We start from the raw sequence: 26,352 nt of genomic DNA, 5'->3' as shown, positions 1-26,352 counted from the left end.
CTTATATCCATCGTTTACACACATTTTGCCTCTTCGGAGGGGGTGCTAGAAAAATAAATGTCCGTTTTCTCAGGCTCAATATGAAACTTTTTTGCCGTATTCTTCGTTAATTTACCTTAAGTGTGAACAGTAATAAACAGAAAGTTCGCATTCAAAATAAAAGCACATAGCTTAAACAGGAAGTAGAATCGTTCAATGCAAATTTCAAATGAAAATAAAATACAATAAACAAAATCACCGCTGCTATCCACAAAATATGAATATGGTTAGTTACAGTTGCCTTGCAATGATGTCAGACATCTGGGTTTGTCGCTCTGCAGAATTATTTTGTCAAATATACCAAATAAATATATTTTTTAAGGCTTAATGTTTGTCATGTCATTGTCATTATCCACACCGGTTATCCAGTACAGGGTCGCGGTAGGGTGCTGGAGCCTATCCCTGCTGACTACGGGCAAAAGGTACACTACACCCTGAACTAGTCACCAGCCAGTCACAGGGAACACACTGTCACTGAGTGGGAACCGAACCCACACTGCCCGCAAACAAATCAGGCAAATGTACCACTACACCATCAGTGGCTTAATGTTCGTATTAGGTCTAATTACTTTACTTGTGACTCAAAAAGATTCAATTTGGCATTTTCTGAATTTAACTCACAATGGGTCTTTAAGGGGTAAGAATCGTTCTTGGGTGTGATCGAATGTACACTTTTCTTTCTCTCATATGACCAGTTTGCATCATTATCTATATCAATGTAGTAAAAAAAAATACCCGGTGTGTCAATGACAATATTTGCTGACCCCCATACTCCACATCTCGCCGTTTAGTTTCGTCATTTCTCCAAGTGCCTCTTGGCTGTTAGTAAGGACATTAATCTAACGTTAGAGCAATTACGTCCGATTTATGTAAAATTCGCACTGTTGCCTCTGCAGGCAGATTGTTCCACAAGTGAAACAAATGTCATCTACCGTCACAATTTAAAGACAACGACCCAAATTTCAATACTTTTCAATGAGCGGAGAGTTTGTTACCCCCAACTTGACCGTTTGACCATGCGTACTTCAGATATTATTGCAATAGTCATCATAGCTATGACAGAGAAGCAGCATCGCTGTCAGCGACCAGTACACAGTTGAGGCGTAATTGGCGTTTATCGATGTGTTTGAGTAATTAAATTTGAGTTTCAGACTGTATCGTAGGTTGCCTAGCAAAGTTCCACTGGAAATGGATTACGCGTTTTACCCTAGTATAGGAGGAGAGCTCTTTCAGACTCGCCTTTTTAGCGTTGCTGACCAATGAGAATGCACAAAATAAGCGGAAGCGGTGCCCTCACACCACAAAACGTTGTCAAACGTGTGCCTTTCACAATACGTTTCACTTTGAGCTAGAAGTTCCATATATTTGTTGGTTTACTTGTTTTTAAATATGTTTGAACTGATATATGTATATTCTAAAGCTATATATGTGGATAAATGCACATTGGGACTCAATAGTTTGCCAAAACATTGTCAATCAATACTTTTATTTGTTAGATGGTTGTTGTGTTTCCGGTTTACCCTCCGGTTTTCCCGTGTGTCTTTCCCTAGTGCCTGGTTGCTAGACGACCCGATGTGAAACAAGTCACCTCTTCAGCAAGACAAAAATAACTACTCGTAGCTTGGAGAGGCCATGTCTCCAGCAAACCGACAGCGACTTTGTGGAGAACGAGGGCGAGTCAACGCGTAGTGAGAGGGGACGGTCAGGCGGCCTGTGCTAATGCTATTGCTAATACTGACGCCGCGGTCCGTTTATAGGGAATGATGGCTCAATGCTAGCGATGCGACTGAACTATTGTGCTAGTCCCCTTGGAGATTTTGAAAAAAAAGAAAAAGAAAATGAAGACGACTAACAAGGCCAACGAAGGTACAGTCATACTTTTAAAAATCTTTTTTCCCAAGGAAATGTCAAAATTATCACTTGTAGACAAAAGTGAACTATATACAATTAGTGTGACGTCAGAAACATACTAGTGACGCCATTTTTTCTCTTGCATTCTTCCCTGTTTTCTCCAGTATGGAGGGTTTCACAGTGACATCACACGTACACTCGTGTGGCAAAATGTTTTTTTTTCTGGTGCGGGAAAAAAAAACACTTGTCCAAGATAGAGTGGTTGTGAAAACACAGTAAATGGCTTGGATAAGGTTCGTGTTTAAAGTGTCAGTCGAAATTATGCTACATGAGGAGGTCACTTGCTTAGGCTACAATACGCCAGCTGTAATTTACATTTCAAAGGTTTAGTTGATTTGATAATTTGGAAGTTGTGGGGAAAAATCTGAGGGGTATATCTGGCAGACTAACCCCAAAAATGAAAAACGTTTGTCAGCGTTTTCACTTAAGGGGAAGGATGTAAGATTCATTAAAGTCCCCCGATTCGATTAAAATTGTTTAGTTTCAGCTTTCTTCAGGCCATTGGCGGGGACACCCTGAACTGGTTGCCAGCCAATCGTAGCTTTGAAACCCAACGAGATTTCACTTGGTCCGTTGATAACTTGAGTGTTTTAGGGTTTATTTGGGGGTCCCTGTGTGTAAACGGTTGTTACAAGTAGACAGTGAAGTACTATTGTCACACTGAGTGTCTCCGGCAGCCCACTCCTCATGTCTGCAGTCCAGTCTAGTGCCTCCGCAGGCTGACATGTCTGCTTAACGAGCACCCTCGACGGCTTCCAACATGTCAGCAGGGGCGAGTGACGTCCCGACAGATGAAGACGGCGAGGTGCTGGTGAGTTACACTGCTCCCATAACAAAAATAATGACATTACTATGTGACATCGCACTCAGCATCTCAGCTGTGTACTGGATGGTCAACTAGGTTCTGACAGAGGCCAGTTTGTCACAATAATGTATCCATCCATCCATTATCCGCCGCTTATCCGGGGTCGGGTTGCGGATGCAGCAGCTTCAGCAGGGAAGCCCAGACTTCCCTCTCCACAATCACGTCTTGTATATCTTCTGGAAGGATCCCCAGGCGTTCCTAGGCCTGGGTTGTCCTCTGGGCCTCCTGCCGATAGGATATGTTCGGAACACCTCACCAGGGAGGCGTCCAGGAGACATCCTAATCAGATGTCCGAGCTACCTCATCTGATTCCTCTCAGCGCGGAGAAGCAGCGGCTTGCTGAGTCCCTCCCGGATGGCAGAGCTTCTCACCCTATCTCTAAGCGAGAGCCCGGACACTCGGTGGAGGAGACTCATCCGAGATCTTGTTCTTTCGGTCACGACCCACAGCTTGTGACCATAGGTGAGAGTAGGAACGAAGATCGACCGGTAAATTGAGAGCTTCGCCTTTTGGCTCAGCTCCCTCTTCACAACGACAGACCGATACAGCGTCCGCATCACAGCAGACTTCTGCACCGATCCGTCTGTCACTCTCATGCTCCATCCTCCCTTCACTCGTGAACAAGACCCCAAGATACTTAAACTCCTCCACTCGGGGCAGGATCTCTTCCCCGACCTGGAGAGGGCACTTCACCCTTTTCAGACTGAGAACCATGGTCTCAGATTTGGAGGTGCTGATCTTCAACCCAACTGCTTCACATTCAAGTGTGAACTGCTTCTGTGAGAGTTGGAAATCAGAATCAGAAATCCCTTGAAGAAGCCAACTGTACCAAATCATATTTTTATACAGTACAATGTACATGCTGTTTTTCTTATTTAGGAAATAACAATTTAATAAGAAAAAAAATACAGGAATCATTTTTGATATTACATAAAGTGTATGTGTAACACTAAAATATAAAATCCAAGTACAGAAACTCTGTTTGATATTTTAAAAAGTGCATGTGTGTATAAGATGTTTACATTTTCTTTGGTGGGCTTACCGCAATATTGCCTCACCACTAAATATGCATTCAATGATGCTAATGCTAATGATAATGCACTTCTTCCATATGTGATTCAGCCCGATATTGGCTTCTCGTTTTCTGGTGATTATTTGAAAAAGGTACAGCACATAATTCACATTCCAATTCCTCTTTATAAGTAAACATGTCATTTTAAGTTATAAAAGTTTTGGATTTTTCTTAGACACAAAAGAAGAAAACGGGCAAGCCTCCGCCTTCTCTTAGTAAGTCCTTTCTCACTCCTTTTTTCCCCTTGTCTTTTGTTCCACATCAGAACTTCAACCAACACTTGAGTAAATTCGACATTTTCCGCCGCAGGGTCCCCGTACCTCTCTAGCATGAAAGTGAACCCCAAGAAAGCGACCATCTCGGCCTGGAAGCTACCGCGCACGTCGCTCTGTGACACACCGGGCGGGGAAACGTACTCTGCTCGCTTCACGTCCCTCAGCAATCACCATGGTACATGTTCTAAGCAGCAGCAGCGCACCCACGGGAGCACTCGCACTTTCTTTGTTTGTGTAGCCAGCCATGATGAAGACATTGTAGTCTTACTTTAAATGACAACTCGTACCGTTCTTGATGGTAATCTTGATTTCACATGCAACTTTTGGAGGATTTATGGAATTTTTATTTCAACCTGCTGAACTTTTTAGAGAATTATAGTGGTTTATTTTGAAGCAATCAACTTGATGACAATGTTCCCTTATTTTCACCTGAGCAATGTTTGTATGATTTAAGGTACGTGGTCTTATTTTAACCACGCCCTTTTTTGTTGGCATGGTTTAATTTTAAACAGCACACATTTTTAAGGCTTTTTAGCGTTCTTAGCTTCACTTGCATGACTTTTGCAGGATTTATGAGATTTATAATTTAACCCGACCCATTTCCGGGTGCTTAAAATAGTTTGATTTCAACTTTTGATTTCAACTATAACCTGTATAATTTTGAGGGATTTACCGTTAGCCAGTAATTCAACACTAATGTTGTTTTAAGATGGTCACCTTTTGGAGGGATTTATGATCATCTTGTTTAAACCTGCTCAACCTTTGGTAAATGTATTATTTGTAATTGTTCAACTTTTTGGACATTTATTTAGTTTGATATTAACCTGAGCAATTGTCAAAGGATTTACAATAGTCTTAATCTACGCAAGTTTCTTTCACACTTTACTTATTTTTTTTAGATCAGCGATCAGAAAGGGATATGACGCCGGAGTTTCCCAGACACACTTTGCCCACTAGGAATCATCATCACTCGGCGCCCAATGGTAAGCGCAGGCCTCACAAGGGAAACGCAAGCAGGCGGCCTTTTGAGTGCCATGCGTCCTTCATTGTTGTCCGGCTTTGTTGCAGTTGCCAGAGACAAGGAGGAAATGCGTAATGAGATCACACTCCTTAAGAAGGTAAACTTCCTGTTATTAAGGTGGTGTTTGAACAAGCTCAATTGCACAACATAGCAAAGAAAGGACAGGAAGAATCGTCAGGAACAGTTACGTGTTAAAAGTCAGTGATTTGAGGGCTTCAGATAGAAGATGAAACAGGCGCTGAGTTCTATGTGAAAAGCAGACAAATAGGACATTGTGGGGCACTGTACCCCCCACGCCCACAACGTCCCCCCCCAAATAAATAAAGACAAATAGTTTTTTGACCAATTTATTAGATACACATTCACCATCTAATGAGAGTTGATGATTTGTGACATATCATGACGTGTCTCATGTAATTTTGTCCCCATTAATGGTATTCAGAGTCTCCATGAGCAGAAGTCAGACAATCAGAAGATGAAAGTAAAACTTCGGCGTCTGGAGGAGGACAACGCCAAAAGAGAGAAGCAGCTGGAGGAGCTCCTGGATCCCACCAATGTGATTGCATTTTTAGGGGGACAGTCTTTGCCATGTAACCAGTGTAACTTTGGGAAAGTTACGTTGGGAAGATTTGCAGTAGTTTTGATTTATGATGCACAACATTTGAGGACATAAACCTCTGGTCAATTTACGCTGTGCAATTTTTGGGTCATTTTCGATGGTCGTATTTTTACATTCACTGAAAAAAATTGTGTTGAATTTACTTAATTTTATTTTGTCAAGTGGCTCCACAAAATAAAATAATCTGGATTTTGTTGTACAAAGCTTTTTTTGGAAATTGTCAATATTTTTTAGCATGCAAAACTTTGGTAGGCTTTATGGTACTTTTGTTTTAATCCGTGCAACCTTTTGTGGATTTACATTAGTCTTGTTTTAAGCAAATCCACTTTTTTTGGGAATTAGAGTAGTCTTATTTAACTTGCATAATTTTTGTGAGTTTTAGTCATATTTACACCAGTGCAATTTTAGGGCTAGTCTTTTAACAATCGTTAACTGACTGAATACAGAATCCAACCTTTAACACGTTTCTCCACAGAGGTCCGAGTTCATCCGCAGCCTTGTGGACAAAAAGCATGAGGGAAGCGTGGTGAGTATTGTGTTTTTTTAATTTATTTATTTAGATTAAAATGGCCCCTAAACTTAAGATTGCGTCCATGCATTCAGGTAGTGAATGGACTGAAACAGAGAATACTCAAGCTGGAGCAGCAGTGTCGCGAGAAGGAGAACGCTATTGGGTAACCTGTTGTGATACTCTGGATTCTGCTCTTTTTGGGGCTAAAATGAAGAATAATATTTAATTTTATACCACAGTAACCTTCAGAGTGATTTGAGAGCCACCAACCTGCTGGAGATGAGGATGACTGTGAAGAACTATTTTGAGGAGGTGAAAAAAATGGCATCTGTCACACATTAAGTTGACAAAAGTATTGTGACACATTCATGTCTCAATGGGACACGCCTCATTTTTCAGATCCAAAGACTGAAGTTGCTTCTGGAAGCTTCAGAGAAAAGGTTTGGTAGTGCTCCTTCAAGCATTCTTTTTGTTTCTGTTGGCTGTCATTACAAGCACAAGAAAGTTACATAACTACCACGTGGCAATACTAAAATGCTGCTCACACAGATTTTTTTAAAATGGTGTTTGTTGGTTTTAATTGCACATTTTCGCCATCTTAATTTTTTAAACCCATCTATTTGTTTTACTTCCCTTTAAAAATATTGTGTGTTTATATATATATATATATATATATATATTAGTCAGGCGATTAAAATATTTAATCATAATTAATCAAATTTTTTCATAGTTAACTCGTAGTTAATCGCACATTTTATTAATTGTAAAAAAAAATTGTGTTTTAAACTGGACGTGCCACGATAGTAGTTCAGTGCACGATGGTAATACACACAAATGACTTTGCTCTTATCAATGACACCATTGGGTAACTTTAAAAAAAAAAAACTTGGCGTTCAGAATTGAATTTGCATCATTTTTACCACTCCCATGATGATTTTAGTTCTATAAACCGGCGAAAACTCCGCACAGCAAGCCCATGCAGGCGTGTCCTAAATTTCGCGTGCTTGATGTTTTTTTCCGGTCTCGCAAGCGTCAGCGCACGTCATTGGACTACATTGTTTATTAGGCCAAGATGACTCTTAATCAATCGTTAAAAAAAATTGACGGCGTTAATAGGAGGTTGGATTAATCCCATTAATAACGCGTTTTTCTGACACCTCTTTTATTTATATATATATATATATATATATATACACACACACACCAACACACCCCCACACACACGCCACACACACATTATATACAACCAGCTCGAAGACAGCTGGGATAGCTCCCCCTCTCCCTCGACCTTTGTGAGGAGAAGCGGAACAGATAATGGATTCTGTTGGATTTCGCCAGACCCTCATGTGAATAGCAGGGGGGCAATGTCACACTGACGAGTGAAACACAAGTATATACAAATGGGTCAGAATGAATGAATAAAATTTAAACATCTCTCCTCCTTTTTCCCCCTTACAGTGGTATATCAGAGAGTAAAGTTTTCCGTAGGCAGCAGAAGGCGCTGAGCTCCACTGTGCTGCGTCTGTCTGAGGATCTAAAACAGTTGCAGCTGGACAACGCCACGCTCAGGGAGGAGCTGGACACAGACAGCCCCGCCTCCGGCATCAAAGGTTCAACAATTCAACTGTCCACAGACAAAATGGGCACTCCAATGCCAGGCTATGTGAAGTTGTTCAACTCCACTATTTATTCAGCACAAATAAAGTTTTCTGTTTGTAGTGTGTGTGTGAGTAGGGGGGGCTGGCAATATTTTTTATCGGGATGAGTTAAAAAAATGTTTAATTTAGTACAGTAGATGTTAAAATATTTTTAGGATAAAAAATGTCAGTTTGTTTAGCATTTTCCACTATTCAAGTTTCTAATTTGAAAATGTATAATAATAACATATTATGATATTGATATGTAATAGATAAAATTGGTGTGCGTCTCGTAGGTTACAAAGAGTGGAGCAAATACAGACTCTTGAGGAGGCTGCTTGAACTGGAAAAGGTAAGTTGAAACTCATGTTTTAAAAATACTTTTATTCAAGCCAACAATTTACATTGATATATTTACAAATAGTAGTGACAGCAAGTGGCGTTTTCTCCAGTGGGGGCGTGAAGAGTGATGAGAGCCTTCACGGGCACGGGAATCGAACCTATCTTGATCCTTTGTGCTATCTTTTGCTTTGTTGATGACCCTATTGCACATGTTAAACCTATTGCACATGTTTAAACTGTAGCAAGAGTCAATACGGAATCATCATTCCGCCCAAAATGCAAGTTGCATCATAAAAATGCAATTTTACTCAACATAAAAGAGGACAAGACCCAAGATGGCCCATTTTCACTCATAAGATCTCTTTATAAATTTCGTAATCAGGAAACTGAAATTATTTTCTTTTTTATCAATTCATTTTGGATAAATTAGGAAAAAAGGGACGACTTGCAAAATGCCTACTTTTAATGAGGAATATGCTTCGGCAAGAATCATTGAAGGGACCGATTACAAAGCACGCAATGTAGCAACACACCTTTGGAGGTGGCTTCCCTCCTGGAACTTTTTGTTCAATGAACATTGACGCTCCCGAATCGGCCCCGCGATGTGCACTGTTGAAGAAGACCCCCGCCAGGCTTCATCAATGAAGAGTTTACACGAAATCGACACAAACCTGCGCCGCAACGCTGATAGTTTCATGAACTGGCTACAAGTGGTGGTGGAAGCGAACGTGCATGAGTGGAAACAGCCAGGCTTTCCCGGCACGAATTCGGCGGTAAGCTGTTGACGCTGAAACCGGAAAAAAATAACAAGCTCGAAAAGGGGGTGTGCCATTTTGTCGTAAATCCATCCATCCATCCATTATCTGTACCGCTTCTCCTCACTAGGGTCGCGGGGGTGCTGGAGCCTATTCCAGCTGTCTTCGGGCAGTAGGCGGGGTACACCCCGAACTGGTTGCCAGCCAATCGCCGGGCACACATAGACAAACAACCCTCGGTGTTCACCCTCATACCAAGGGGGAATTTAGAGTGTTCAATGAACCTGCCATGCATGTTTTTGGAATGTGGGAGGAAAGTACCCGGAGGAAACCCATGCAGGCATGGGGAGAACATGCAAACTCCACACAGGAAGGCCTGAGGCGTAAACGAACCCACGACCTCCGTATTGTGAGGCCATCAAGCTAACCACCGTGCAGCCCCTTTGTCGTAAATCTCATCACAAAATAAACCCTAAATCACCACAGTCTTTTTGGTGGGTGCATTTTAGTACTGATGCCATTTTTACATGCAAACCTATTATATAAGTGCCAATGTCAGTGGAGCGTCCCTTTAAATTGTATCCTACTGTATTTATCTTTCTCATCTAAAGATAGATATCCGTATATTTTGTACTTTAATACTTCAATTTCCTTTTTATTATTTAACTTTTGTCATACTCAAGGTGATTCAACTGAGAGGTAGGGCGACGCCCTAGCACCCTCTTTTCACCTGCCGCCACCGGTTGAAACTGAAATGTAACTTTGTGTTTATGACATCTCATGCTTGTGTCCTGTCAGCGGCTGGAAGAGAGAAATGCCCTAAAAGCACAGAGTCGATTAGAGCAGGCACCTGCTCACGTTGTGCACCAGGAGGCTCAGACCACACCACGTAAGCTCTTGGATGTGGCCGTCCAGACAGCACCCGTGGACACGGCGCACGCTGGGACAGAGACCATGGAGGAGGAGGAAGTGCCAAATTTGCAAAGGCGTGTGGAATCGCTGGAGGCTGAGAGGATGCAGCTGCACGAGGCACTGGCCAGTAAAGAGTGAGTGACGACACCAACGCCAGCGTCTTCTTGTTTGTGGGTCCAAGTTGAAAGGAGGCTGATTGTGTTTGCAGAGAGCAAGTGAGACAGACGATGACACGACAGCAAGAAGCAGAAGAAGAAATTCGGCTGCAGCACGAGTATGTTGACTATGTGTCGGCCATTTTGCACACGTGTGACATGAGTGTTCCTATTGCCAATGTCAGAATACATGAATGTAGCCCGATTTTGTGCTGACAGACGTGTCGCAGACAAACGTAGTGTCTTGTAGCCGATTTTGAGTTGTCTTGACTCAAGCCTGTGTAGTGTGACATACTCAGTGATTGGTTGTTTGGCGTCTGAGATGCATTACGACCACCACAACGAAAGTCTGGCTTAATAGTGTGACATGTCCTACGTTGTTATTCAATTGGTTCTTCGGCATTGACCAATAGGAAGACAGTGCCCTCCTCCTTATGACAGACTGGACATGGCGCGCGCATACATACAATCAAATCATAGAGACAGGACCATCAACAGAGGTGAGGGGGCTTACATGCACGTGAGCTGATTGGCTGCGCATCATCGCAGCCTCACCCAGCATCTTCCCTCTTTGCATCTCGCCAGTCTCGTCCCCGTTAATAAACGAACAGAACTTTTGGACAATGTTGTGTTTGGAAATTTATAACGCTATTCAAATACCGTATTTTCCGGACCATAGGGCGCACTTTAAAGTCCCAAATCTTCCCCAAAACAAACGAGGTGCCTTGTAAAGCGACGCGCCCATTGTATGGACTGGGCATCACTCTCGACCATCAACCCTTTTACTCATTGGGCTGTTCGGAGTGCGTGCTAGCACACCCTGCTGGTCAAAGTCTGAGTCAACTATGCTTCGAATTGACTGTGACTAATACATTATGTGACTATGGTATTTGGGTGATGGTGTAGGAGAAAGCTGGACAAAAGGGCAGCTGTTCACAATGTTGTGGTCCGTCTTATCATTTATGTTATTGCAAGCAAGAAACGTCCCAGTTTTAGACAACAGACTGCAAAAAGCCCAAAGCACAACAGCACATCTCTCTAAACAGCCATGCACATCTCTAAACAGCCATGTGATTGGCTGAGTCTGAGTGGCTCCCAAGAAGCCATTGCTATAATCTTTTTGTGTTATTTTTATTTCTTTTGGGTATATAGATGGCATGAGAGATACATGTTTTGTGTTAATCTTATTTCTTTGTTTCACTGTGTGCTTGTATGCTGAGTTTTTTTGGTTTTGATTTGAAACCGTGACTCTAAGGAGTGAGGTGACCAGTGAAGTCCCTCCCCTGACGTTGTCTAGTAGACGTATTGGTTCGAGTCAGCGTTATTGGCAGTGATTCCTTATAGTTTCAGGACATCTGTCATTGACTTGGGGCGATAACCTCTGGCAGCGATCCCTTAAGGGATTGAATCCTGGTGAGCTGGCTACTTGCGCGAGCTGAGCTAGCGCGAGCACAAGCTCGCGCCCTGTAGTGCGGCGCGCCTAGTATATGCATTAAATACGAAAATAGCACCCTCAACTGGTGTTGCGCCCTTTGATGCAGCGCGTCTTATAGCCGTAAAAATACGGTATGCCGTTCAGTGATAAGCAAACAGTAAACAGCTGTGTTCAGCAGTGTTGTTTTTGGCCGGCATTTTAGATTTAGCCCTAGTCTTTTGGATGAAAACGCTTATTAGTTTTCGTCACATTTAGTCATTCCTTTTCGTGATAGTTTTAGTCTAGTTTTAGTGGACAAAAACTCAAAAACGTTCCAGTCGACAGAATTAAAAAGTTTTAATCTAGTTTTCGTAAATTTAGTTGACGAAAAGTCAAAAAGATTTTAGTCTGTTTTTGTTGAAAGTAGGCATGCAAGATTTCCCACCCAATAGCAAAGACTCTGGTTGACTACTAATGAATATGCATTACAAATAGATAAAGTGGTAACAGTGGAATCAATGCTCATTGCTCCAAAATTAGCCGAGAACCAAAACATTTTATTTGGCATTATTTCACTTAAAGCAACATATAATTAAAAAAAAAAAAAATACGTCTTAAGAACATACACTTGCAGATGTTCCATAATACAGTTCCACAAGTACAAACTCTATCAAACATATCTTCTTTACTTGTTACAGCTTGCTGTTATCAGAACCAAGTAGCCAACTGAGTGTCACTGTCGCCAAGGTCCGTCAAAGGAAAGCGTGTCAGTGTGTGTGAGCCGAGACAAATGACCGCAGAAAAGTTTGTGTTTTGTTATACCGGTGGGTGCAATGTTGTGTGTGAGGCGTGCCCAAACGAGGATAGGTTGCACTGCGATTTTTTTGAACGACAGATTACCTGTACAATAGGAAGTGATGTTATCAATTTTGAACGTCTGACGGACCTCATGCTAACAATTTCGTCCTGTCTTTTTCAATTCATGTGTCACATCATGTTTTCATCATCAAAGAGCCACGTTTAGCTTGTTCATCTCGTTATCGTCTTGAAAAAAAAATGGACGTTAACGAAATATTTTCATCATTGTCATCGTTGACAAAAACACTGGTGTTCAGAAGCTGTGATTCATGCCGACTAGCACGGCTTGCTCAGCAAGCCAAGTACGAAGCATCAGCAAATAAAATGGTAAAGTGTTTGTTAAAGTTTGTCTTAAAACAACTTACCTTAAATAGAGTCCTGTGGTACATTTTATTCAAAGGTCCTTGTTTATGTTAATTGTGCAAAGGGAAAGTTCAGCCATGATTACTTCCAGCGACAGTGCTGCTTCATGGGTTTGAAAGTACATTGATCCACCGGGAATGTACCTTTGGCTGAAATGCACTCCGGGTTTCTCAAGTAAAAAAGGTGTTACTGTATTTGTCATGAGCCCTCTTATTCCGCCTCATGATTTCAATCGTGAGAATAATAATGTGTGTGTTGTTGGCAGCAATGAAGTTGTAGAGTTGAGGACAGAAATGGTAGAGCTTGAAAAGCAACTGGAATGCTGGAGAGCCGAGCAGATGAGCGAGCTGGAATTGGAACGAGGACGGCACCGGTACGTTGATGGGTGTATGTGTCGTATATGACTGTTTGTCCTCCATTTTGAAATTTTGCGTTTCACAGCAGGGAAGTGCAACAGCTGACAAGCGAAAGGGAACAAGAGGCTGAACGATGGCAATGCAAACTAGAAAGAGAGCGACAGCAGCATGAGTATGTTTGACTTTTGATACACAGCATATTAATACACACTTTAAAGGGGACATAGATCAAACTTAGTTTTTTATGGCTTGTATATCGTATGGTCTGTGGGGTGTCTACCCAGCCTTCAAGTGTGAAATCATTTCTGAAAATCAAGTCAGTGAGCGAGCTGCTTCTAAATTTTGTTTGAACATCACAGTTTGGCTCATTTACATAAATAACTACCCCACCACACCGAGTTTCCCCACCCATGACTTGTCAGCTAGACTGCCCCAACATACGCTCCAACTATGCTGTCTGAAAAACTATCATGCCAAAGCCAAAAGGTAAGCAGAGCTGTATTTGAATTTGTTTGATGCAGTGTTAGTCTCTGATTCAATATGCAAAAAAGTTTGAGAGTTAAATTGGGAACTTAAAGCACAATATCCATCCATTCAGCCATTATCTGCCGCTTATCCGGCTTGTCTCGAAGATCATGTTCTTACAGTACAATACAATCCAATACAACTTTATTTATAGAGTGCATTTCGCAACAGGTGGAGCTGTAACACAGCACTTTCCATATGGTGTAATTAAATTTGTGGGAAATTAGAAAACAAATTCAAACACATATATAATAGATACCAGAAGAATAGCAGAACAGTGACTGTCTCATGTTGAGTCGAAAGCTAAAGAATAAAATTGTGCCTTCAAACGGGTTTTAAAAGTGGACAGAAAAGGGGCTTGCCTAACATTTAATGGGAGGTCATTCCACTGGGATGGGCCGGCAACAGAAAAGGTACGCTCCTCCATGAGGCTGCGCTTAGTGGTCGGCACCTCCAGCAGCATTTGGTCCATAGATCTGAGGCAGCGGGCAGGTGTGTAGTGGTAGAGGATCTAAGAGAGGTACGCTGGGGCGAGGCCATTTAAAGATTTGAAGATGAACAAAAGTATCTTAAAGTAAACTTTAAAGTGCACGGTGAGCCAGTGAGGAGAGGGCAAGATCGTCTTCTGAGCTCCAGTTAAAAGGTGAGCAGCAGCATTTTGGACCAGTTAGAGGCGCTTGAGGGAGGATTGACTGACTCCATAGTAAAGCGCATGACAGTTATCTAGCCTAGATGTAACGAAGGCATGGATTACTGTTTCTAAGTGCTGTTGGGAAAGAAAGGGCTTCACTTTAGCGAGCTGCCTAAGATGAAAGAAGCTGGATCGAAGAACAGCACTGATTTGCCGATCTAATTTAAATTCACTGTCCAATTTAAAACCCAAGTTTACGACTGTTGGCTTTAGATGAAATACCAGGGGGCCGAGGTCAACAGGGTTGAAAGTAGGGCTGGGCGATAAACCGAAAATATACCGTTACCGAAATGTATTCCAATGGCCGACATCATTTTGCCCATGTCGGTAAATTCGGTGTCATAAAAAAAAAAAAAAGGAAAAAGAAAAGTATTTTCGATGTTCATGCCCCTTTAAGACGGCTAAAGCGCGTGTAGTCGCGTTTGTCCCGAAAAGAAATTTGACAACTGTCGTTTGGAAATGTTTTGGGTTCCATAAAGACGATGTTTGAGCAAAAGAACATGAACTACAAAGTGCGTCGTAAGCACCCGAAACAGCGCGTCCAACCTTTTTCTTTTTCACCACCCACAACACAACCATGCTGTGACACCATACGAGAGAACGTCTCAGAGGTGGACGTGATAGCCGAGCACATAGCTAAAGATATAGCTCCTCTAGTTACAGTGGAGCGCACAGGATTTAAACGCCTCATGAAAGTAGCCGACACAAGGTACGAAAATATTTGTCGCGAACCGCACTTCCCGATATGGACAACATTGGGACGGGAGCGTAGACATGTCAAGCATTTTGCGTCCACATCCGACTTGTGGTCGAGTCGCAACATGGATCCCTGTTTGAGCCTGACTGTGATAGACACAAAAGGCGGCTGCGCATCAGAGTACTCGAGACGGTACATTTTCCTGATGATGCACACTTGTTTATTTGGCATTGGCCTTCCATTGACATTTTTTTCATTTTATTTAGCATTTTGTTTACAGGCGACTAGCTCCTTTGCACATGCCATTATTTATATTGTTTACAAGGTACCTTTACACAAATCTAGGCCTTTGCAAATGGCATGACAGCATCTCGGCGCAATCTATTTGTAGAAAAAGATTTTGTGAGAGGTACCCTTTTTCTCCTGTTCTTTGTGGCATGCAAAGCAAGCTATTTGGAATGTTTGTACAGATGATTTTTGAACTTTTATTTTTCATTGAAAGTAATGGATACCAGTTGGTCAATAAAAAAAGGAATTAATATGCATTTCCTGCAGGTCACTGATGGTGTAGTGGTACACTCGCCCGATTTGTGTGCGGGCAGCGTGGGTTCAGTTCCCACTCAGTGACGGTGTCTATGTCTGCCCTGAGACTGGCTGGCGACTAGTTCAGGGTGTAGTGCGCCTTTCGCCCGTAGTCAGCTGGGATAGGCTCCAGCACCCTCCCCGCGACCCTGTACAGCAGAGGTATTCACTTAAAAGTCACAAAGGTCCACGACTAAAATTTCTTCCAATGAAAAGGTCCGAACCAAAGTCCAACTTCCCTTAATGTCTAGCCTATGTTCACATTTTTATATACTTTCGATATTTAGTCATTTTCAACAGAGCGCACTTATATAATAAATATTTAGCAATGTTCCCATTAAACACCTTTGCCAGTGAAACAAATAAAAGGCGTTTAGTTCACATTTAAGAAAATATGGCTCCAGGAATTTAAGGGTGCCACTTACAGAAAAAACAGTAAAATATCTCCTGCGGGAAATATATCACGTGCTAAGCATTGAGTTAACATCTTTGACCTTTTTTTCTTAAAGAGTTATCAGCCTAAAAAAAACGGAAAGCCTAATTATCCAAGTAAAACAGGTCAACATGTTCAGTACACAATCAGTAAAAATGGCTGTCCTCATTAAAAACTAATTCAAAATGAGCTTTGACACCACCTTTTCTTTTGAATATTTTTTAACTTCTCTTAATGAGAAAAATTACCGTATTTTCGCAGTCATAGGACGCGCTGCCTCAAAGGGCGCAACACCTGTTGAGGGTGCTATTTCTGTCTTTGAAGCACACACTGGGCGCGCCCAAGGTGCTAGCTCAGCTGCTTTTAGCATAGCAATAGCTCGGCTGCTCGCGCTGACTCAGCCCATGGCAATTCACTTTGCCTCAATACCATAAGCAATCGCCACATTTCAAAGACAGTTGCTATGATATCATTGACAATCACTATCATTAACAATGACTCTAACCAATAATAGGTATCATGGCAATAGTCTACAAGACTACGTCAGGGGAGGGACTTCACTGGTCACCACACTCCTTAGAGTCACGGTTTAAAAAAAAAAAAACTCAGCATACAAGCAAACAATGAAACAAAGAAATAAGATTAACACAAAACATGTATCTCTCATGCCATCAATATACCAAAAAGAAATAAAAATAACACAAAATGATATAGCAATGGCTTCTTGGGAGCCATTGGAGCAATGCCTTCTGGGAGCCACTCAGACTCAGCTAAATCACATGGCTGTTTAGAGAGATGTGCTGTTATGCTTTGGGCTTTTTGTCTGTTGTCTAAACCTGGGACGTTTCTTGCTTGCAATAACATAAATGATAAGACAGACTACAACATTGTGGACAGCTGCCCTTTTGTCCAGCTTTCTTCCACACCATCACCCAAACACCATAGTCACATAATGTATAGTCATGGTCACTTTGAAGCATAGATGACTCACACTTTGTCCAGCAGGGTGTGCTAACATGCACTCCGAACAGCCCAATGAGTAAAAGGGTTGATGGTCGCGAGTGATACTTTGTCCATATAATGAGCGTAGTCGCCTTACAAGGCGCTGTGTTAGTTTAGGGGAAGATTTGGGACTTTTAAGTGCGCCTTATGACTGCGAAAATACGGTAGTTTGTGACTGCCCTGCCAGTGACTTAAATCTGGGTTGGAACGGAGGCAGGGCCATTGGGATTTTTTAGATTATTTCTCACATCTGGGCTTTGTGTTTTCCTTTAAATAATGTTTGTGCAACCGCATTTAAGCACTCCTTCCTTTTTCATGTTTCCCCAAAATCCCTGATACTTTCAGTGAACATTCGTTTGCATGCCGCTGGGCTGTAAACAAAAATGTAAAAATCTGTTAGACTGCACTTGAAGTTCGATGTTTTTACGTGCGCTCACCTCACACTTCAGCGGATAACTTTGCACAAAAGGGCGGTGCTTTGTTTTGTAGTGGCGCTTCGCAATGTTGCGACGGTTTCGGAGCATATGATGCACGCTGGTTTTGAATCGGCTGCAGCCAGAACGAAACTAAATTTCTCCGTCCATTCATTTAAAATAACACGCATCGACCTTGCTAACTTTTTAGCAACGCATACTTTCAGCAGCACTCTCTTTCGGTCTGCTGCGCAATTGGCAGTGGATCGTAAAAAAAAGATTTGACTGGCTTAAATCAGTTATGCCATTTCCGCATTAACTAGAATTGCAGCGTCAACGTTTGCAAATGCGCCCTGAAAAAAATTCATCATAGATTGGTCATGGGTCCGGTCTGAACCATCTGTCGGCCCGGATTCGGACCGCGGTCCGCCATTTGGTGATGCCTGCTGTACAGGACAAGCGGTGTGGATAATGGCATGACATGCATTTCCTGCATTTATTTTGACTTTGGTCCACGGGGGGAATTTATCGGGCACTTATCGTCATCAAGGTCAAATTGCTCAATTTATCGCAATATTGATTTTCGGTCATATCGCCCAGTCCTAGTTGAAAGTGGAAGGGCCACTGGGACCGAACACCATAACTTCTGCCCTCTTTTTGTTTAAATGCAAGAAATTAAGTGACATCCAGATTTAGATTTTCTCTTGGCAAGACAGAAGTCGTCTCAAGGAGAAAGTGTCTTTTTTGCTCATCTGGACATAGATCTGACCGTCATCTGGATAACAATGGAAGGAAAAATCCATGTTTTCGTAAGATGGAACCTAGGGGCAACAAGTATCACGAAAACAGCAAGGGTCCCAAAACTGAACTTTGTGGGACACCCTACGAGAAAGGGGCACAGCGGGACTCAGTGCAACTTCGGCGAATGGTCCTGCCAGTCAAATAGGATCTAAGCTATTCTGGAGCGCTACCACTAATTTCCACCTGGTGCTGTAAACAAGCCAGAAGAATACTGTGATCCACTGTGTCAAACGCTGCAGTTAGATCTAACACGACAAGACACACATAGTCTCCAATGTCATTTGCCAGGAGAATATAATTCAAAACTTGTAATTGCGCTGACTTTGTGCTATGCATTTTCTTGAAACCTGACTGGAAAACCTCCATGACATTGTGTTTATACAAGAAAGATCGTAACTACATGTGTGCCACCTTTTCCAAAATTTTAGATATAAAAGGCAATTTGGAAATGGGTCAAAAGTTTGACAGCACATCTTGATCAAGGCCAGGTTTCTTAAACAGGGGTTGCACCATATTATATTTAAAATGTTGGAGGGCTACCCACAAGAAAGACTGCTGTTGATAATGGCCAAGACTGATTCGCCAATACTTGGGAGAACTTCCTTAAAGAACTGAGAAGGGACAACATCATATGGTGAGTCGGATGAAACAAGAGCCCTGGCTGTAGCAACCTTGTCCATAAAAAACTGCAAAAATGTATTGCACATAACAGAGGACAAGTCTGTGCAATTCTGCTGACTGGGTTTAAGTGCAGAATCTATAGTTTTAAATAGAGTACGCAGATTATGACAATTGTTCTGAATAAGACTGGACAATTATTTCCTCTTGAACTCTTTCACCTTGCTTTGGTAACTGTGCCCGCAGTCTTTATGGATTTGATACGAGACCTGCAAGCCTGTCTTTTTTTCCACCTGCATTCAGCTTTGCGGCATTCAGAATCAGAATGCCCTTTATTGTCATTGTAATCTGTGTGCAACAAGATTGGAGAGCTCATGTTTATCTGTACAAGTTCTTTCATTTCACCATGGCTCCGGTCTTACTTTTGACCGCATGATTTTTAATGGAGCCGCAGAATCCAAAATATTACTACATAAAGAGTGGAACCAAAAGCTGAGTTCCTCCGTGTTTGATGAGGGAACACAGAGCTGATCAAAGGCTTCAGAGAACCGACAATCAGTAATTTACTGCACCGATCCGCCTGTCGATCTCACGCTCCACCCTCCCGTCACTTGTGAACAAGACCCCAAGATACTAGAACTCCTCCACTTGGTGAAAGATCATGGTCTCAGATTTGAAGGTGCTGATCTTCATCCCAACCTGTTCACACTCGGCTATGAACCACTAGAGTGAGAGTCTGAGATCAGTGCTTAAAAAAGCCAACAGTACCACATCTGCAAAAAAACAGTGTGTGTAAAGCTAGTCCACTGTTCCACGGCCGGGAGGAAAACCACACTGTACCTCCCGAATCTGAGATTCGACCTCCCGACGGACCCTCCTCTCAGCACTCCTGATAGACTTTGCCAAGGAGGCTCAGGAGTGTGATTCCTCCGTAATTGGAACACACTGGGGGACCACCACCCCGGTCTGCCAATCCAGAGGCACTGTCCCTGATGCCCATGTGATTTTGCAGAGTCGACCATGACAACCCCCCAACATTCGGGCTTTGCCACCGTGGAGCTTGTTAACCACCTCAGTTACTTCAACCCCATAGATAGGTGAGTCCACCTCGGAGTCTCTGCTTCCTCAATGTAAGGCGTGTCGATGGAATTGAGGAAGTATTCTCCCCACCGACTCAACGTCCCGAGTCAAAGTCACCAGCTCCCCATCTCCACTATAAACAGTGTTAGTGGTGCACTTCTTCCCTCTCCAGAGACGCTGGATGGTGGACCAGAATTTTCTTGAAGTTGTGTGGAAGTCGTTTTCCATGGCCTCATCAAACTTCTCCCACGCTCATGTTTATGTGTCAGCAATCACCAAAGCATTACGCTTTGCCAGCCGTTACCTGTCAGCTGCCTCCAGAGTACCACAGGCCAAAAAGGCCCAATAGGACTCTTTTTTTTTTCCAGCTTGACAGCATGCCTTCCCGCCGGTGTCCACCAGTGGGTTCGGGGTTTGCCGCCACAACAGGCACTGACCACCATTGACTGCCTTTCACAATGGAGACACGAAACATGGTCCACTTGAGCTCAATGTCTCCTGCCTCCTCCGGGATGTGTGCAAAGTAATGCCTGTGGTAAGAGTTGAAACTCTTTCTGACAGCGGATTCTAACAGACGTTCCCAGCAAACCCTCACAATACGTTTGGGTCTGCCGGGTCGGACTGGTATCTGCCCCACCATTGGAGCCAACTCACCACCAGGTGGTGATCCGTTCGCAGCTCTGCCCCTCTCTTCACCTGAATGTCCAAAACATGCGGCCGCAAATCCGATGACTCGACTAGAAAGTCGATAATCATCGCTTGTCAAAAGCACAATGTCTAATTTAAAGATACAATATCACATCATATAAACTGTTCGCATGATACACTGGTTTTATAGCTGTTGTTTTTTCTTTTTGTTTTTTTTTTGTTCAGAGAGGAGTTGAGCCAGTTGAGGACACTAGTCCAGACTTTGAAGGAGAAAGGAAACAATCCCCATGACAAAGGCCAGGTCAGAGCACACCAGGATGAGGTGGACGAAGAAGTCAAGGAAGACGACGATGACGACGTTGAAAAAGAGGAAGAGGGACATGAACATCCAAAGCCAGATATGGAGACCCGTGCAGATAGGACAAAGAACAAAAGTGAGGTATGGAAACAGGCTCTTGTGGGCACTAAAAAGCTTCAAAAACAAGTCAGCAGGTTCTAGAGCATTCTCCATTCGAGCTACAGTACTCTGTAGTGGTATATTCTGATTCTGATTCTGATTCTGATTATATGCATTTTTAAATCTTGACTGAAAGACTTAATTCTACACTCATGCATTTGGTTAAACTACACCTAGTATGCTCGTCTCTTACCCTGCCCTGCCTTACAACTGACATCTTGATGTTAACCTGTTTTACTGCTGCATTTATATTTTTATTTTGATACAGTTTCTTCACTGAACGCAAATAAACGCCACGGAACGACAATCAACGGTACTAGTGCAACTTCTCATGAACTTGCATGTCATTTAAATTTCCTCTTCAGGCTGGTGATTCCACCAATCCAAAGGATGGAGGGGTCTTGGATGAGGTCTCCTTGGTCAGCATCCAGGCTGCGTTCAGGGGCCACCTGGCTCGTCTGCGTCACCTTGCAGACAGGTGAAACCAATCATACGCTTTCATTAACATTCATTATGTTCCAGTGAACAACTCAAGTCCTGTGTGTGTGTGTAACAGCTCAGAATCCTTTCTGTGTGTAACTAGTTTGCCAAGAGGAGCGACATCAGAGTTGGAATTTGACAGTGCTGCAGCCGCTAAATCGAGCTTGGATGAGGACGCTCTGTGGCCCGTCTCCGGGACTCATAGATTATTGATGCCCTCTAAAGGTTAGAGCGAGGAAATTACCATTTGATCGAGGGTGCTGCTGGGCTATAGCAATGGACCTTCGGACATCATGCATATTTTTCACATTAATTTCTCTCCGTAAGACATAATACAAGGTAGAAGAGGTGAAATTAATTTGTCCCAGGGTTTGTCACAGACTGTTGATTGACTCAATGTACTACTGCCCCACACAAGTCAAGGTTTCTGTTCTGTTGTTAGCATTAGATGTTTACTAGGGGTGCAAAAATCGGTTAACCGAAAACTAAGCAATAAAATAATCCAAAACTATTTTGCTTGTTTGAACTTAAAATTCTCCAAATCCTCTAATTTCAGCATTTCAACAAAAAACTTGGACTGGCGCGCGAAGTCTCTGTTCACCTTTTGTGTATAAATCAATAAAAATAGTCCAACGCATGAAAAATCCAATTTGATTAAAAACAAGTGAATGGAATGCCCTTATTGATAGATCAAAGACCAAAGATCTTGACAATGTCTCACATTCACTAATTTACAAACGTAATATATTATAGAAGGCTGGTTGCCTGCCAACGTTTTAATTTCTAAAACATCCAAAAGTTTGACTTTTTAGTTTAAAATGGCTTATTTTAACCGAGGGTCGCTGATGGTGTAGTGGTATACTCGCCTGACTTGTGTGCAAGGCAGCGTGAGATCGGTTCATATTCACTGTTGGCGAGTCCTGTCCACCTGTGAAGTGGTTGGCTCAGTTACGCAAGTTAATACCCCATGGCATTATGGGAAAACAAATATCATACATTTTCAAGACGTTTAAATGGATTTATAAAGATAAAGATGAAGATGTCCTTTAATAGTCCCACAATGGGGAAATTTGCAGTGTTACAGCAGCAAAGATATAGATCACACAGAGGCGGCGGCGTAATGTAGCCGTTAATGAATAACATTAGCTGCAGACATTCATAAAAAGCATGCAAGTATACACACTGTATACGTATATACACAAATCCCCATGTATATTCACACTTACATCCCACAACATATACAAGTGTAAGGAAACACTCCTAATGTCTATCCATGGTACAGAGGGGAAAGAAATAAAAACGCTGCACTGATAAAAAAAAAACACTGAATGATAGAAAATACTGCAACTATAAAAGTACTGTCATAGTAAAAGTACTGCAATGATAGAAAATACTGCAATAATAAAAGTACTGTATTGGTAAAAGTACTGCAATGATTAAAAAAAATATGGCAATGATAGAAAATGCTGCAATGATAAAAGTACTGTAATAGTAGAAGTACTGTAATGATAGAAAATACTGCAATGGTAAAAGTACGGTAATGGTAAAAGTACTACAATGATAGAAAACACTACAATGTACTGTAATGGTAAAAGTACTGCAATGATAAAAAAAATACTGCAATGATAGAAAATAATGCAATGATAAAGGTACTGTAATGATAAGAATACTGTAATGGTAAACAAAATACAGCATTGGTCAATATTTAAGTACAGCATTGGATAAAGCACAGTAGTAGTGTGTATTGCATCCTAGGACTGCACAATTGCACTAATGCCCGCCCGTTTGTAGTCCTGACGTAATGATCTTGTTAAAAAGTCTGACGGCATCCGGCAGGAAGGTGCGGCGAAATCTCTCTTTCGTACAGCGAGGGTGTAACAGTCTATCACTGAAGGAGCTGTGGAGTGTCATTGAGTGGGTGGGTTGGGTTGTCCAGCATTGATGACAGTTTTGCCGTCATCCCCCCTGCCCCAAATATGTTTGAACAAATTTGCAGTATGTTCGAATTACTTTATCAATATGTTTGAATGACTTCACAGTACTTTTGAATGACTGCAGTCAAAACTGTTAACTCCTCATTGGTAGTTCCACAATTTTTTTTATTCCCACACGCACTGCTCAGTGCACTAGAACTGCCTGAAAATGCTCTCTGCCTCTCTCTATGACTATAAACAGATATGCCATGGTGGGCATTATTGTGGTTGTAGTTGTAGGTGTATAGTGTAATATGCTGGGAAATAGAGGTATATGTTTCCAACCACACTACAGACCGCTTCCAAGATTTGATACAGCCTATGTGCTGTCCAAGGGTTTTACTACGGCCCTCTAACTGATCAGCAGCACCAACCATGCCGCTATTGGTGACTGTAAAATCCATAATGTTAATGTGACTGCAGCAATCTCTTCATTTATACTTTTTGTCATTGCAAAAACACCACTAAAGCAATGGATCCTTTACAATCCGCTACCACTGTACAGGTGAAGTCAGGACTATCCATCCATCCAGTATTTGTACCGCTTCTCCTCACAAGGATCGCAGGGGGTGCTGGTGCCTATCCCAGTTATCTTCGGGCAGTAGGCGGGGCACACCCTGAACAGGTTGCTAGCCAATCGCAGGTCACATATAGACAAACAACCATCTGCACTCACACTCATACCTGGGGGCAATTTGGAGTGTCCAATCAACCTGCCATGCATGTTTTTGGAATGTGGGAAAAAACCCACGCAGGCACAGACAGAACATGGACACTCCACACAGGAAGGGCGGAGCCGGAATCGAACCCACGACCTCTTCACTGTGAGGCCATCGTGCTCACCAGTCGCCCACCGAGCTGCCCAAGTCAGGCTTTTACATTTTCCTGCCTCTCAATGGATTTTAATGCATTTGTCATTGAATTCACACTTCAATGCAATAGACTAAAGATTAATTAGAGATTGAAGATTAAATAAAACAGCTTTAACCTTATATCACATAAGAAGTGTCCGGAAAAATACATTTATGAATGACCGTAAATGATAAAAGAGCCCAAGGAAAGTATGTGAGTTTATTTTTGTTTAATTACCATAATGAGTAGTTAGACATAATTACGTTCATGTTTTTTTCTGTCTTCCCTCATGGTTTAAGATAAAATGTACCCTAGATCATTAGGATCATTATTATGATTGTTGCTGTCAAATTATTAAATAGATCATATTGTTAGCACATTGGTGCCAAACTCATTTTAAATACAAACAAATACATAAGTAAATATCATGAAAACATCGGCAAAAAAAAGCCTCATGCAAGACATTGAGTGCAGGACATCTTTAGTCCATGCTAGCTAACTCTGACGTTCCTGAAAATAAAATTAATCGGCACAGCGCACAGACACAATTCAAGCTTATTTTCCTTTTAAAATATCGGTCAACATAAATAAAGTTCCGTCGTGTGATGATGCAGGGGTTGTGGGGGCATTAGCGGTCTAGGGTTCTCATCCCGTCGCACCTTGTTGTCTCACAGCCATCGAGTTATGGCCACAGTGGCCACAATTGGAGTGGCCATGACCGTCGGGAACATGGTGTAAACATGTCTTTCATTTGTCATTATGCTTTTCAACCTGGTTTGTCTCTGACGCAGCCCAAACAGAGCCGGACATGGGAGACGACGCCTATTCTGGGGATTCTGACAACTCAGACGAGTCGGACGACATCATCATGGCCGAGTCGTACCCTCAGAGAAGCAGAGAGTCCAGGATCTTGTGACTGAAAAGAGACGAGCAACATGGAAAACCTTTAACTATCACGCCATATATTTGGACTGTAAATTAGTTTATGGATTTCATGTTGGCAGGGAACACTTGTATGAAATGTATCACTCCTGCTGCCAAAGTGCCTACAAACGTGGACATTCCAGTAGCTGATAGCAATAAAAACATTATTTTTCTTGTACTGAGTGAGCCGTACTGGAAAAATGTCTGAATGAGCCTTACTGACGTGTGTTTAAAAGTCTTATTTACACGACCGTGTGATTTCATCCATCTACAGGACAGTTCCTTTACGGGTTACATGATTCAAGTTTTTGTAAAACTTGAACTGATTTCTTAAAACGGATTTCCATCACATTTTAATTGAGGGTTCTAATAAATCAACGTCAATGGTCTTCCCTTTTTCCTTTTTTTTTTCAAAACAAAAAATAAGTTATTGTTTTCAGTGCAATAACTTTAGATGTTTGTACATTCACTGAAAACAAAAGTAAAACATGTATGATTACTACATGAAAAAAAGAAGATAGTCCTAGTAGTGTCAAAAAGGTATTTATGACCCTATGATTTATGACCCCTATGATTTGCGACCCCCAATAAAAGTGTTTATGACCCCAATAAAAGGTGTTTATGACCCCGATAAAAGGTGTTAATGACCCCATGATTTATGACCCCTATGATTTACGACGTCCGGGTAACGTCATGGCCTTTCCCAAGGCCAGGTGCGTCATAACACCGCCCATTTCCTGGTATGTCATAACCCCTCCCATTTCCTGTCACTTCATGTACGGTTGCCATCTTGGTTTGTAGTTCTCAGCATCTGCCATGTTGTTTTGTAGTCATCTGTGGTTGTCATGTTGGATTGTAGTCCATGTTGATAAGAAATAGCATCCGTCTAGGTTAGATATAGCATGTAGCTATGCTAAGATATAGCACCTAGGCTAAGCTTTAGCATCCAGCTAGGCTAAGATATACCACAGAGTTTAAGATTGAGCATACAGCTAGGCTAAGATATAGCACCGAGTTTAAGATATTGCATCCAGCTGGGTTAAGAAATAGCATGCAGCTAGGTTAAGACCT

The 26,352-nt window shown here is 42.1% G+C and overlaps 1 protein-coding gene across 5 annotated transcripts; it reads left to right on the top strand.

Moving 5' to 3' along the window:
- Positions 1-1,568: 1,568 nt before the first annotated feature.
- iqce (IQ motif containing E) lies at positions 1,569-25,670 on the top strand. Of its 5 annotated transcripts, none has more exons than XM_088302452.1 (22): positions 1,569-1,905; positions 2,648-2,761; positions 3,938-3,979; positions 4,063-4,102; positions 4,197-4,337; positions 5,062-5,145; positions 5,231-5,280; positions 5,626-5,739; positions 6,278-6,328; positions 6,406-6,476; positions 6,553-6,625; positions 6,713-6,753; positions 7,772-7,923; positions 8,247-8,302; positions 9,846-10,093; positions 10,168-10,233; positions 13,015-13,122; positions 13,191-13,277; positions 20,821-21,034; positions 21,418-21,530; positions 21,636-21,757; positions 25,149-25,670. In XM_088302452.1, exons 2-22 carry the CDS (start codon positions 2,711-2,713, stop codon positions 25,271-25,273), a joined length of 2,049 nt encoding a protein of 682 aa, XP_088158578.1. In that variant the 5' UTR covers positions 1,569-1,905; positions 2,648-2,710; the 3' UTR covers positions 25,274-25,670. The 5 variants fall into 5 exon arrangements, with proteins under 5 accessions (XP_088158578.1, XP_088158577.1, XP_088158580.1 ...); XM_088302451.1 differs by having other exon boundaries at positions 2,628-2,761; XM_088302454.1 differs by lacking the exon at positions 3,938-3,979.
- Positions 25,671-26,352: the final 682 nt, after the last annotated feature.

This window comes from Idiotropiscis lumnitzeri, chromosome 8 (genome assembly GCF_059441095.1).
Source record: "Idiotropiscis lumnitzeri isolate Australia: NSW breed Sydney's pygmy pipehorse chromosome 8, RoL_Ilum_1.0, whole genome shotgun sequence".
NCBI lineage: Eukaryota > Metazoa > Chordata > Actinopteri > Syngnathiformes > Syngnathidae > Idiotropiscis > Idiotropiscis lumnitzeri.
This window is presented reverse-complemented; position numbering and strand designations above follow the sequence as displayed.

What these genes read in the sequence shown, in the direction of transcription:
- iqce (XM_088302452.1), top strand. Translation starts at nt 2,711, where the DNA reads ATGTCAGCAGGGGCGAGTGACGTCCCGACAGATGAAGACGGCGAGGTG. An exon ending in GTCCCTCAGCAATCACCATG is followed by an intron (nt 4,338 to 5,061) that starts GTACATGTTCTA and finishes TATTTTTTTTAG; the next exon opens with ATCAGCGATCAGAAAGGGAT. An exon ending in AAAAGCATGAGGGAAGCGTG is followed by an intron (nt 6,329 to 6,405) that starts GTGAGTATTGTG and finishes CCATGCATTCAG; the next exon opens with GTAGTGAATGGACTGAAACA.